The sequence below is a fragment of the Bos indicus genome, chromosome 17 (genome assembly GCF_029378745.1).
Source record: "Bos indicus isolate NIAB-ARS_2022 breed Sahiwal x Tharparkar chromosome 17, NIAB-ARS_B.indTharparkar_mat_pri_1.0, whole genome shotgun sequence".
NCBI lineage: Eukaryota > Metazoa > Chordata > Mammalia > Artiodactyla > Bovidae > Bos > Bos indicus.
This window is the reverse complement of record NC_091776.1, coordinates 55,113,729-55,127,924: the sequence shown is the minus strand read 5'-3', so window position 1 is coordinate 55,127,924 and position 14,196 is coordinate 55,113,729. Positions and strand designations below refer to the sequence as shown.

Below are 14,196 nucleotides of genomic sequence, written 5' to 3'. Positions count from 1 at the left end.
TAGGATATAGGAAGTTGGTTCTATTGCTTCAACGCTTTGGTAAGTTAGAAATTACATCAAAATTAAAAGTTAAGAGAAAAAAAAAAAAAGGACTTGGCAATGACTGACAAGTCCAACTGCCAGAGTTAGCTAAGTAAAATACAGTGAGTCCCCACAGCAATCAATAATATAATGTAATAAAAAGATGCATATAAGATGAGTAAGTTCTGGGATTCGATACACAGCACGGTGACTGAGGTTAACAATCCTATTTTATATATATACTTGACAGTTGCTGTGAGAGTACAGCTTTAATAGTCTCACTATAACAAAATGGTAATTACCTTAAAAAATAAAACTACAGTTTTCATAAGACATTTTGTGTACATATATGTTAGAAAACGGAGAAGGCAATGGTACCCCACTCCAGTACTCTTGCCTGGAAAATCCCATGGATGGAGGAGCCTGGTAGGCTGCAGTCCATGGGGTTGCTAAGAGTCAGACACGACTGAGCAACTTCACTTTCATGCATTGGAGAAGGAAATGGCAACCCACGCCAGTGTTCTTGCCTGGCGAATTCCAGGGACGGGGGAGCCTGGTGGGCTGCCATCTATGGGATCGCACAGAGTCAGACATAACAAGCGCCTTAGCAGCAGCAGCAGCATGTTAGAAAACCACTTTTTAGAAGATATCTTGGATAGGGTGACTTTATTGAACCTCAGTTCCTGAATCTGTTAAATGGGGCCATAATACAAGCAGTGCTATACTTGCAACTTCCCTGCTCAGGGCCATAAAGAGGACTCCATGAGATAATGGGGGTCACCTCCTGAGGAATCAAGAGTCACCCACTCACTGGACTTTCCAGCGTGAGCTGAGCCACGGGACAGTCCGGGGAGGGCAGGGGACATGCCTGGGGAGGTGTCCCTAATGGGGAGGGGCGTGTTCAGAAATTCCTGTGCTGGTCCACAGGGCACCTTCCAGTGAAGTGGAAAAAGGTACTTCTTCCTCAATGTATTTAACTGGTGCCTGATGGAAATTTGTTAATATAAACCCAAAGGCTCTGTGCGAAGAAGGATTCTGAGGCTGCAAGCTGGATTGCTGGGAAAGAGATCAATCAGCAGACTTCTGACATGAGATGGTTAGGTGGGCACCGCCCCCACCCCTACTCCCGCTCAGTCTAGGCACTCTGGCGCCACCTAGAGGTCAGTCTGGCTGAGGGAAGGATGAAAGGGGAGCAGGGGCCCTTTTCAGGGCAGCAGCGGGGAGGGGCAGGGGAAGGGAGACCTGGGCAGTGAAGCCACTGCACAGACTGGAAGAGTGAGGGCTCTCGGTGGTTCGGGGCCCCATCTGTACTCACCCTGGGAGGCGCTGGGCTGCTGGCCCACGGCCTGGCCAAGCTGGTCCGAGAGCCACAGCTGCATGCGGATAAAGGGCTCCCGTCCCTTCTGCGTCAGCTTGCTCCACGGCTTCGGCCGGGACAGCATGTCACTCACGCTGCCCTGTGACAGGCCCAGCACCTGGGGATGGGCAGGGCGGGAAGGCTGGGTCAGCAGGTCCTGGCCATCCCCTCCACTTCTCTTCCCCAGACCTTTAGGGCCCATTGCTCACTCCTGTTCCAAGAGGAGAGGGCTGCCTTCAAGTGATCTTCACTCTCCATATGCCTGCTGTGTGCCTGTGCTGTGCCCTCCACCTGCAGTGCCCTTCCAGATTTCCTTACAGTCCACGGAATTCTCCAGGCCATAATACTGGAGTGCGTAGCCTTTCCGTTCTCCAGGGGGTCTTCCCAACCCAGGGATTGAACCCAGGTCTCCCGCATTGCAGGCAGATTTTTTACCAGCTGAGCCACAAGGGAAGCCCATCTAAAAATCGTCCTTGGACTCTTAAGACCCCTTAAGTGCCTCCTCCTCCAGGAAGCCTTCCTATGTTGTGTTTCCCATTCCTCCGAGCTGAGCTGAGCCTAACACTTAAGTGGAATGGACCATGGGAGGGATGGAGGTTACTGGAGAAGGGGGTTAGGCGGCTATTAACTAACCAGATGGAAGCTTTTCACAGCTTTAAAAACCACAGAACTGAACACCAGCCTTGTCCGTGGCTCGCCTTTCCCCACTGCCCAGGGACAGGAAAAAGGGCTTTTGGGGTCACTCAGATCTGGGTCTGAATCCTGCTTCTGCTCAGTTCTTGCTCACTTACACACATTCACACACACCCTTCTTTCCAGGCCATGGACACAGCAAAGATGTCCTTGCTCCCCAGGCTCCCTGAACCTCTGGGGCGAACCCCACCACTTTCACCTTCTCCCCGAAGATCCTCTGGCAGATTCCATTCTTGGCCAGCTTCTCCTTGACCTGGCGCGTCAGCTCCAGGGTGTCCACCTCGCGGTACATGTAGAGCTCGTATTGCTCGGGGGTCAGGGGCGGCACGGTGGGCTTCAGCGTGCGGGGCACATAGGCTGGGTAGTAGGCCAGCCGCCCGCCGCCGCCCCCCTCAGGGCCGCCCCCCTCGGCCTTGAGCTCGCCCACCCTGGGGGGCTCGTCCTCGCTCCCGGCCGCTTCGTCCTCGGGGACTGCGGGGGCCTCGTCCCCACGGGGCCAGGCCCGCCCATTGGGCTGGCCGGAGTAGCTGGAGGAGGAGGAGAGTGAGGGCGAGACAGAGGCGTAGGGGCGGCTGAGCAGGCCGCGGTCCGAGGCCCAGTGGTGGTCGAAATAGCCGGCGTCGCCGATCTCCGACTTGACCTTCCGGATGATGCTCTGCACGAAGGCGGCTGGGGACAGGACCGTGAGGGAGGTCTGCGTGCCGCTGCTGCTCGTCCCCCCGCTGCCGACACCGCTGTCCTCCTGCTTGACGAGCGTCGGGGCCCCGTTCTGGCTCATGGCGGCCAGTGAGGGCCGCTCTGGGGGCGAGGGAGGCACCGAGCGGCCCCGGGCGCCGGCCTCCATCTCCAGCAGGGCCTGCTGCTGCGCTTGCATCTCGCGGCGTGCTTGCTCCAGAATGTTCTTGATGGCGTCTTCCGAGGTGGTGCTGGCGGGGGCTGTGCCGTTGGTGATGCTCAGTGGGGCTGCTGAGTTCTTGGGCTCGCCTGTGGAAAAGGGGACAGGGAGGCTGGAGGCCCGTGGACAGGGCATGGCTTGAAGGACAAAGATGTTCACAGCACAGAATTTTTACCAGCGACATGTTGGGGGCAACCTCTGTGTCTGGGGATAAAAACCAGGTGGACACAGATTTTAGCTTATGTGGAAAAAGCGCTCATGGGGATACTGTAAGGTTAGAAGTAGACAGTTGTTTTTACACATGCTGTGATCCACCTATGCAAATAAAAGCAAGTCCCAGAAGGGGACACACAGTATAACCTGCTTTCTATTGAGCGGCAGAGCAACCCAAATAAGCAATACATTACTTGGTAGAAATTCTACAAGTGGTCAACACAAAAGAACAGCAGGACCGGGCTTCCCTCTGCTCTCTTAGTGGCCTTTCCTACACTGGGGTCTCTCCCCACCCCTGAACCAACCTAGATCAACACAGCCCTTCCTTTACTATCTCACTGTGCAGTCTGCACCCCGGTGGATCCTCATAGCGCCGTTAAAAATAATTTCTATTGCTTTGCCAATTAAAAAGCAATAGAGCAATGGAATACTATTCAGTCATAAAAGGAATGAAGCACTGATACCATATGGAGGAAACTTGAAAACATTACGCGAAGTGAAAGAAGCCAGGCACAAGAGGCCACCTTTTGGACAGTTTCCACTCATACGAAACATCCAGAACAAGGAGAGCCACAGACACAGAAAACAGACTGGGGCCTCCCTGGGGCTCAGGGGAGGTGAGGCATGGGGAGCGACTGCTAACGGGTACAGTGTTTCCTTTTGGGGGTGATGAAGATGTCTGGGAACTATAAAGAGACAGTGGCTGCAAAACATTGTGAAGGAACTAAAGGCCACTGAATTCTTCACTCTAAAATGGTTAAATTCATGTTATGTGAATTTTACCTCAAAAAAAAGCAGACATCCCTGGTGGAAGTGGGTAAGAATCTGCCTGCCAATGCGGGGGGCACGGGTTTGAACCCTGGTCTGGGAAGACTCCACGTGCCGTGGGGCATCAAAGCCTGGGTGCTACAACTGCTGAGCCCAGCACCCTCAAGCCTGTGCTCCGCAACAAGAGAAGCCGCCACAACGAAGAGCAGCCCCTGCTCACCACAACTAGAGAAAGCCCACGCAAAGCAACAGAGAGTGAGCATGGCCAAAAAAATCCCCCTCTGCTAAAAAAAAAAGCTAACAATGCACAAAAACTTAAGATGAAAATGAGAATCCCCTCTGAGCTTTCCCCCAGTGGTAATCACGTGAAATTTTCCCAAGCTTTCCCTTCCAATCTGTTCAGTGTGGCCTGGCTTGCTCCCACTTAGTATCAACATGAGTGTTTCTTCCTACGAGCTGAAGTTCTTCCATCTTTAATGGCTGCATATGCCACTGAAGAAATACTCTTGGCTTTAGTTACCCAGCCCCCCACTGCTGGACACTTAGGTTTCTACTTTGTCACTGTTGGAAACAACAATAAAGAGATAGCTTCTATATACATTTTTGTTCCCATTCTGAATATTTCCTTTGATCCCCAAAAGCAGAGCTCCCAGGTCAGTGTCAGTCACGTTCACTTCCTTCCCAGAGGGATGCTAACTGGTCTCTGCTTAGTCTTCACTTCCGTGAGGGACATCGGGGGGTAACCCGGCACTCTTCCTCTTGCTGAACTTTTCACAGACCCTAAATGGAAACCTCCTGCCTGGGCCACTCGAGCAAAGGTTTCCCTCTGTGATGTCTTTTTAATTTCTTTGCTACCTTGATGCAGACCTCCCAGTGGGAGAGCACTGTGCAGGGAGTCAGGAGGCCCTGTTCTTCTCTGGTCTCTGTGAGTATGTCCCCCTCTCTTTGGCCTCAGCTGTCCTTTTTAGTGGGAAAGTTACATGAGACTGTTTCTCATGGTTCTTTTCACCCCAATACTGTGTCTCATCTACGTGTGTAACCTCTGTCCAGCACACAGTAGGCATTTAATGTTTACTGAATGACTGCCTCTCTTTTGCTACCAGAATTGACCAAGGAGACATAGCTAAGTGTGTACACAGTCGGGGCTCAGCAGATTATCTGGGTGGGGCAGTGCAGCATCCCAGCAGGGTTAACCTCTCTCTGTTCTTTCCAGGGACCAGGAAAAGAGGGGTCTGTGGGAAATTCGTAGCTTCCAGCAGCAGACTTGGGAATAGGGACACTTGCCCCAAGTCACCACCAGGGGGGAGCAGATACTGTAAAATGGAGTGGGAGTGCTGAAGCCAGTGTCCAGTTGAGTCAGCTGTGGTCTGCACTGGCTGTACTACATTATGCTGGGTGCAGGGATGTGATAGCTCCCTGGCTGCAAGAATCCCCCACTTGGAGGGACAGCCACATCAGCAGAGTCATTTGTAACATGAATAAATGCAACAATGGAGACATAGTGATAATGTAATGTGGACGGCTAACTTTCCAGGGACATCTTCTACATACTGGACCCCAGCTGAGTGCGTGCCATGCCTGATGTCATTTGATCCTCACACAACCTTGAGAAGGGAATACAAATACTGCACCTATTTTAAAGATGAGAAAATGAAGGCACAGAGAGGCTAAGTAATTTGCCAGAGGTCACACTGTTTAATAAATAGAAGAGGCAAAATTGGCAGCCAAGGCACTCAGGCTCCATTGCACCGAACAACACAGGTCATTACAGGGGATCCGAGGAGGGGTGGATTCCAATCCACCAGGATGGGGATGGGGGTTCCTGGAGGAGATGACTCCTGAGTTGAGTTGTAAAGTAGGAGCAGGAGCCGGACAGAAAGGTGGCTGGGGTGAAGATGGCCTTAGGGGCACAGAAACAGGACTGAGGATGGTCATGAGCAAAAATAGTTCATGTGAGAGGCATGGAGGCGTCAGGAGGAGTCTGAAGACTATTCTAGGGTCTGTAGCCCTTGTTGGGGAATTAGGATTTTATCCTGAGGGTAATAGGGAGCCATGGAAGGATTTCAAATAGTGACATGAATATGTGGTCCTCTTGAAGGATCCCTGTGGCCTCTGGGTGGAGAATGAGCTGGAGTGGGGTCTAGGCCAGTAAAGCAAGACCAGCAAGACTGGTCATTGGCAAGACCAGTAAAGAGGCTACTGTAATAGTCCCAGCAAGTGATGATGCTGGCTCACTAGGCTGGTGGCAGGTGGGATGCGGGATGGACAAGCTTGAAAAAACTTAAGTAACCCCTGGACGGGGTTAGGGTTAGGGTTGTTGAAACTTCCAGGAGCAGATTAACTCATCTAAGAAGAATAAGAAAGTCAGAGGGCCTGGGGTAGAGTTCTGGGGGAACCCCATGAGGGGCTGATGGAGAAAGCGCACTGTGATAGGCTAAATAACGGTCCCCCAAAGATATCCATATCCCAACCTCTGGGACCTGTGAATATGTTACCTCACATGGCAAAAGGGAATTTTTAGATATGATCAGAGTTAAGAATTTTGAGATGAGGGTATTATCCTGGGTTATCTGGGTGGGCCCCACAAAATCACAATGGCGTTTATGAGAGGGAGGCAGAAAGATGAGAGACAGAGACAGAAAGAGACTAAAGATGCTACGACGCTAAGATGAAGGAAGGTGCCAGGAGGCAGAAAATCTGGACGCCCTCTAGAAGCTGAAAAAGACAAGGGAACGGATTTTCCCTAGGAGCCTCCAGAAAGAACGCAGTCCTGCCGACACCGTGACTGTAGCCCAGTGAGGCTGATTTTGGACTTCCGATTTCCAGAACTGTAAGATCAATCTGTGTTGTTGTCAATCACTGTGTTCTGATTGGGCACCCACTGGGAAAGTGGAGGAGGTACGGTCAGAGAGGTGGGAGGAAGCTGGGGGAGCAGCATCTCATTGGGAACCAGAAAGTACAGTGCAGGGAGGGTGAGGTGGATGGTCAGATGGTGAGGCTCAGGTCGAGGTGCCTGACAAGCGCCTGGTGAATACTGATCACGGGGCCTCCGGAAACAACCCAGAGCAGCACCCCCAACAGAACTCGGCAGTGGTGTCACCTGTGTGATGTGGCTGCTGTGGCTGAAGAACTGAGGTTTTAATTCCACTTGCTGCTGCTGCTAAGTCGCTTCAGTCGTGTCCGACTCTGTGCGACCCCATAGACGGCAGCCCACCAGGCTCCCCCATCCCTGGGATTCTCCAGGCAAGAACACTGGAGTGGGTTGCCATTTCCTTCTCCAATGCATGAAAGTGAAAAGTGAAAGTGAAGTCGCTCAGTCGTGTCCGACTCTTCACGACCCCATGGACTACAGCCCACCAGGCTCCTCTGCCCATGGGATTTTCCAGGCAAGAGTACTGGAGTGGGGTACCATTGCCTTCTCCGTAATTTCACTTAACTGTAGTTAAATGGCTTATAGCTCCCATACTGGATAATGGATCTGGTACTTTCCAGGCCTAGATCTCATTGGCTGCAGATTGTGAAAAAGGAAAAGCGGTTCAGACCTGCTTGGAATCCCCTCTGGGGTGGACACAGCCTCACCTCCTGCTCAGGACAGGCCCTGGAGGCCTCAGGCCTCACCTGCTGTGGCCACACTCACCCCCCTTCTGTGACTCGATCTCCTTCTTGGCCTGCTCTAGGATGCTCTTGATGGCGTCATCCGAGCCGGTCTCTGGCGTGCGGATTCTTGGGGTGATACTGCCTGGGGGAGGAAAGGAGGTGTCTGTTGTGGGGACCTGCATGTTGGGGGTCAGTCCCTGGTGCTGGGCAGGGTGACACGCTGGTGTCTTCTTCCCAGGGCCAGGAGAGTGAGAGCCAGACTGTGAGTCCGTGTGACAAACTGTGGACCCACAAGAGATTCAGCTTGAAATAACAACAAAACTCAATGAGGGCAGCCACCATCAAAGTGAACAATCATCTTGGGATTCTTTGGTGGTCCAATGGTTAAGACTCTGTGCTTCCACTGCAGAGGATGCAGGTTCGATCACTGGTGGGGGAACTAACATCCCACATGCCCCAAGGTGTGGCCAAAAAAAAAAGGAAAGAAAAGAAAATAGCTAACAATTCTCAAGGAGTTATTACATGCTTTATGCTCATTTAACTCTCTTTAGGAGCCTGACAGATGGGGAAACTGAGACATAAAGCAGCTAAAGAGAGCTGCCTGAGGTCACTAAGCGGATGAATGGCAAAGCTGGGACACAAACTCAGGTGTCTGTGGGGTCAAAACTTGGGGCCTTCACATGGATTACTCTAAAAACTGAGTCTGTCAAGGTTGGGGGGGTCACCCCGGTCATCTTATGGATGGGTAAACTGAGGCTTGGAAGTGCTTACAGGGTACCTGCCAAGGCAGCCCCAGGGACCCGGCCTTTCCCCACCATTATCCGCCTGAACTGCACCACAGCAGCACCCAGGTCTATGGGACAGGGAGCCCCAGGAGGAATTGAGGATGGTTTCCCTTATTTTACAAGGCGGGAAACTGAGGCACAGAGAGGCAAAGTCATTTGCCCCAGGTCACACAGCTGGGAGGTGGCAGACTCAGGCTCTGAACTGCGAGCCGTGTTCTCAGCCCTCAACAGCCCCACGCCTGGGGCTGGCTTGGGGAGACGGCTCTGTGGACGGGCCCTCAGCCAGCACCCACCTCGCTGCCGCACCTGGATGGTCCTCAGGGCCAGCACGTTCTGCTCGTCTGACAGGAACTGCTTCATCTTGATGAAGGGCTCCTTGCCCTTCACCGTGAGCTTGCGCCAGGGCTTGGGCCGGGCCAGGATCTCGCTGACCGAGCCCTGGGACAGCCCCAGCACGTAGTGGCCGAACACCCGCTGCCCGATGTTGTGTTTGAGCAGCTGCTCCTTCACCTGGAAGGCGATCTCCGCCGTGTCCAGCTGCTCCTCCTCTGTTCCAGCCCCGGCCGTGGCCATGCCGCCCCCGCCCCCCTCTGCTGGCTCAGGACCCCCGGGCGGCTCAGGGCCAGGGGCTGGGGTAGCAGGGGCCGTGGGGGGCTTGGCGCCATAGAAGGCTGGGGGGAACACTAGCAGGCCTCCAGCTTCCCCCTTGAAGGCAGTCGGGGGCATCATGTGCTTGGACAGCAGCGTGTCCCCTGTCAGTCTCTCTGCTGAAGCCAGGCTGGGGAAGGGGGACAGCGAGAAAGTCCGAGGCCCATCGGGGCCCAGGCTGGGGCCCAGCAAGGGCTGCCCTGGGCTGGGGGACAGGGGGTCTTCGGGCCCTGGTGGCGGTGGGAGCTGTGGAGGGGACGGGTAGGACTGCTCCGTGCCCAGAGAGTCCTTGATGGAATCATCCTCCGAAGGGTCCTCCTCTAGAACACCGAGACAGACAGACAGACAGAGGAAGAGAGGAGAGACAGACAGAAAGACAGAGAAATAGACAGTGATGAGAAGAGACAGGCAGAGAGACACAGAGAGAAATAGAGATAGGGAGACAGACAGATGGAGAGAAATAGCATGGGAGAAGACAAAGATAGGCAGAGACAGAGTGAAAGACGAAGCGACAGAGGTTCAGAGAGATAGAGAGGGGGAGGCAGAGAGACAGTGAGAGGCAGAGAGACATACAAAAAGGGAGAGATTGGAAGGAGAGGAAGCGGAGAGAGGGCAGGAGGGGAGCGGGGAAGCGCTATAGGCGTCCGACGGCGTGAGGCACCAACACTGGTGTTTCTGCCACACGCTCCCCTCCCCCTTCTCTAGTCCCTGTTCTGCAAGGCCTGGGCCAGATTCCAGTTCCGGGGTGACCCTCCCACCGCCAAGCGCATTAACCGCGCACCTGTTACAGGCCCAGCACTTTGCCCGGGGAGGGTTAATCCCCATCCCGGAGCAGGACAGCCCACTTCCTAAGTGCTCGCCCCGTGCTCCTTTGTCTACGCATTCGCATCTACCCGCACAGCACCTACTAGGGCCGGTAACTGCCCACTTCACAGATGAGGAAATGGAGACAGCACACACATGTGCTGAGGCCATGAGGCTGAAAGGTCATGAGGCCACTGTGTGGGGAGAAGGGGCGATCTGGGGGAGACAAGCTTTTCCCAGCAGTCTGCAGTAAGGGTTAGTGTGAACGCCCTGTGACCTCTCCCTGCTGCTCACGAAGGCTGGGCATGAGGGATCCCTCCAGGGACCCTGGGAGGGCCTGAGTGAGCTGGGTGTCTCCATGTGTCCCACCTTAGGGGACAGTCGCCCACTGGCTTAGCCGTGGACGGCCACCAGCTCAGCCCCAAGTAGGCAGCAGGCGCTCAATCAACATGCCCGCCTTTTACCCATTGTCTTCCTGCCCTTTGTGTTAAAGGCAGTAGTCTGAGGGTGTGGAGGAGGCTGGAGACCCACGGACAGCTCCCACCCCAGCCCCTCAGCCCCGAGAGCATCCCGCCTCCCCTACCAGGGCTGGCCAAAAGACCAGGCTTTTCCAGAAGGAATTTCTGCGCAGGGAAGAAGGCCTCCTTTGCCAGGAGCAGTGAGTCTTCGGGCTTGGCCATGCCCTGAGGGGACAAGAAGCAGGGCTGAGAGGGCATGGCTGGTGCAGAGCTCTTGAGGGCAGCCTACCCGGTAGGGACGCTGGTGGGGACCCTCACCTGGGGGAGGCTGCAGGTGTTGGAAGCCAGCTTCATGGCTTTCAGGATGCTGCCAGAGAAAGTGCAGACAGAGTGTGAGGCCAGCCGGGTCCTCAGGCCAGGGGGAGGCCTCGTGAGAGGCACACCACCTGCTCCTCTTCCCTGAGAGCACCCACCCCACCCCTGGGTCTCACACAACGTGGGACTCAGTGGACAACAGGCCCGAAGCAGCGGCTTGTGAAGTGGTCTGCTCCCCTTGGAGAGGTGCAGCTTGAGCTGGTCTGATTAAGGCATCACCCCCTGCCCCACAGTGGCTCAGCTGGTAAAGAATCCGCCTGCAATGCAGGAGAACAGGGTTCTATCCCTGGGTCGGGAAGATCCCCTGGAGAAGGAGATGGCAACCCACTCCAGTATTCTTGCTTGGAGAATCCCATGGACAGAGGAGCCTGGTGGGCTATATAGTCCATGGGGTTTCGAAGAGTTGGACACTACTGTGCGACTAACTTCCACTTTCACTCCTCCCCCTGCTCCACCCCCACCCTGCCCCGCAACAGCACCAACAAGGCTGTTTCCCCACGGGCAGCTCTTGATGACAAAGGACTGGGCATGATAGCCAGGGTGCCAGTGGACAGGAGACAGGGTACCACAAAGCGGGATCTGGTGGGAGGGAGGAAGGTGATGAGCTTTCCTGAGGGACCCTGGCAATCTTCCCAGGCAGCCTCCTGCCAGGGAAGAGGGCCTGGTGGTGTGAGGGGCTCCACCCGACACAATACCTCAGCTCTGTTTTAATTTCTTCATAGTCAGACTGTGCCTGGAGCTTCTCTTCTAGCTTCTAGAAGAACAAACACAGATGGGGGAGGCTGGTCCACATCCTTCTTCTGGGGGATGCCCTCCCCATCTCCCGTCTGCCCGCCTCCTCCTGCGAGACCTACCTCGATGGCCTCGGACTTGGCGGTGAGCTGCCGCTCCAGATCCGCAATCTGGTGGGCGGAGGTCTCCTCCAGCTCCTGCAGGGAGCTCTGGAGATGCTGCACATCCTTCAGTAGCCGCAGGATCTCCCGGTCCTTGGAGGCCAGGGCAGCCTCCAGCCGAGGGCCCGAGCACAGCGCAAAGTTCACCTTATCCTGGGCACAAAGAGGGGCTTGGAGGGGCCAGGAGGGGTGGGGCAGGGGGCTGCAGGACTGCTGTGCTCCCCTAGAGTGATTCAGTCCCCCCCACCCCAAATCAGGCCCTTCCCACTTCTGAGCCTTTGCTTAGCTGGTCCCACGTGCCTGTATGTCTGTCCTCTCTTCTTGAAATGAAATTAGGAGGAAGAAGGACTGCTCAGAGGAAGTGCTTTGGAGGAAGGTATGTCTAAGCAGCAATGAAGTTCAAGAACAAGTTAGTGATCTGGAAGACTGCTTGGCAGCATCTACTAAACACCCATCAAGGTGCTGCATTCAGTATGTCAGCAAATCTGGAAGACCCTGACATGGCCACAGGACTGGAGAAGATCAGTCCTCATCCCAATTCCCAAGAAGGGTAGCACTAAAGAATGTGCTAACCACTGGACAACTGCACTCATCTCCTATGCTAGTAAGGTCATGCTTAAAATCTTGCATGCTAGGATTCAGCATTATGCGAACCAAGAACTTCCAGATGTCCAAGCTGGGTTTCGAAAAGGAAGAGGAACCACAGATCAAATTGCCAACATGCTCTGGATCACAGAGAAAGCTAGGGAGTTCCAGAGAAACATCCAACTCTGTTTCATCAACTATGCCAAAGCCGTTGACTGTGTGGCTCATAATAAAATGTGGAAAGCTCTTAAAGAGATGGGAATACCAGATTACCTTATCTATCTCCTGAGAAACCTGTATGCAGGTCAAGAAGCAACAGTTAGAACCCTGTATGGAACAACTGATTGGTTCAAGATCAAGAAAGGAGTACGACAGGGCTGTCTACTGTCACCCTGTTTGTTTAATCTATATGCTGAGCAGATCATGAGAAATGTCGGGCTGGATGAGTTAGAAGCTGGAATCCAGATAGATGGGAGAAACATCAACAGCCTCATATATGCAGATGATACCACTCTAATGACAGAAAGCAAAGAGGAACTAAGCCTCTTGTTGAGGGTGAAGGAGGAGAGAGAAAGAGCTGGCTTAAAACTGAATATTAAAAAAACTAAGATCATGGCATCTGGCCCCATTACTTCATGGCAAATAGAAGGGGAAAGGGTGCAAATAGTGACAGATTTCCTTTTCTTGGGCTCTAAAATCACTGCGGATGGTGACTGCAGCCATGCAATCAGAAGACATTTGCTTCTTGGCAGGAAAGCTATGACAAACCTAGATAGTGTGTTGAAAAACAGAGACATCACTCCGCCAACAAAGGTCTGTATAGTGAAGGCTATGGTCCTCCCAGTGGGCACATACAGTTGTGACAGCTGGACCGTAAAGAAGGCAGAGCACCGAAGAACTGATGCCTTCGAACTGTGGTGCTGGAGAAGACTCCTGAGAGTTCCCTGGACTGCAAGGAGATCAAGCCAGTCAATCTCAAGGGAAATCAACCCTGAATACTCATTGGAAGGACTGATGCTGAAGTTGAAACTCCAGTAGTTTGGTCATCTGAAGCAAACAGCTGACTCATTGAAAAAATCCTTGATGCTGGGAAAGATGGAGGACAGAAGGAGAAGAGGGCATCAGAGGATGAGATAGCTGGATAGCATCACTGAAGCAATGGACGTGAACTTGGGCAAACTTTGGGAGATGGTGAGGGACGGGGAGGCCTGGCGTGGTGCAGCACAAGGGGTTGCAAAGAGTCAGACACGACTGGGCACCTGAACAACAAATCTACTAAAGATGAACACATGGTGCCCTAAACCTCGGTGCTCTCAGTCTTTGGAACATATGCACGAGAAACACAGGGACTTGCGCACCAAGGCAGAGGACACGCATGTTCACAGCAGCCTTCTCTGAAACAGCACCAAACCGGGAACCCCAGAACATGGATGGACGGGTTGTGGAACACTCAGACAGTGGAACCCTCGACAGCAACAGAAATGAATAATCTATACTACTTGTAACACAGCACGGATAACTCTCCCAGCTATAACATAGACCCAAAGAAGCCAGACACCGAAGTGTGTGTGTGATTCTATTAAGATCAGGTATCAACACCCATCATTTAAAAGTGGACATTTTAATTTCTAAATACACGGAGCTTTTAAAAAAATCTTTGATATTAATTTCTCATTTTGATACCCATTTCTCATTTAAATGCTTTCTTCTCTGCCATCACCCTCTGTATTTTTTCAGTCTTTTAACTTTACTGAGGCTTTCAATGGCTAAGTCAAAGATCTCTCTTGGTAAATGTCACATTGCACTTGAAAATATGAGATTATTTTCAAATACCTTTTGATATTGATTTCTAACATAATGCCACAGTGATAAGAAAACAGACTCTGTATGATTTCAATACCTTTAGATGATGGAATTTTTGCACTTTATGTCCCTGGATATTTTCCTGTGTCTCTTGGTTTATAGTCTACAGGAACTTGAATAGAATTTGTATCCTGCTGTTGTGTGAAAACTGTATAAATCTTAAGTATGTTGTATTGGTTCACAGTGCTTTTCAGGTCTACTGTATGCTTCCACTTTCTGCTTTCATTCTATCAATATTTGA

The 14,196-nt window shown here is 52.8% G+C and overlaps 1 protein-coding gene across 6 annotated transcripts in view; it reads right to left on the bottom strand.

Moving 5' to 3' along the window:
- Positions 1–14,196, bottom strand: part of CUX2 (cut like homeobox 2) — a 277,570-nt gene that overhangs the window by 10,830 nt on the left and 252,544 nt on the right. For 4 of the 6 annotated variants that reach the window (XM_070769549.1, XM_070769547.1, XM_070769550.1 and 1 more), the window contains 8 exons: positions 11,469–11,660; positions 11,310–11,368; positions 10,558–10,606; positions 10,365–10,485; positions 8,623–9,297; positions 7,585–7,686; positions 2,271–3,055; positions 1,337–1,496 (listed from right to left, as the gene is read on the bottom strand). In XM_070769549.1, coding sequence (XP_070625650.1) covers positions 1,337–1,496; positions 2,271–3,055; positions 7,585–7,686; positions 8,623–9,297; positions 10,365–10,485; positions 10,558–10,606; positions 11,310–11,368; positions 11,469–11,660 — 2,143 coding nt within the window. The remainder of the gene's footprint in view (positions 1–1,336; positions 1,497–2,270; positions 3,056–7,584; positions 7,687–8,622; positions 9,298–10,364; positions 10,486–10,557; positions 10,607–11,309; positions 11,369–11,468; positions 11,661–14,196) is intronic. The other 2 variants (XM_019977959.2, XM_070769548.1) reach the window with 1 other exon arrangement.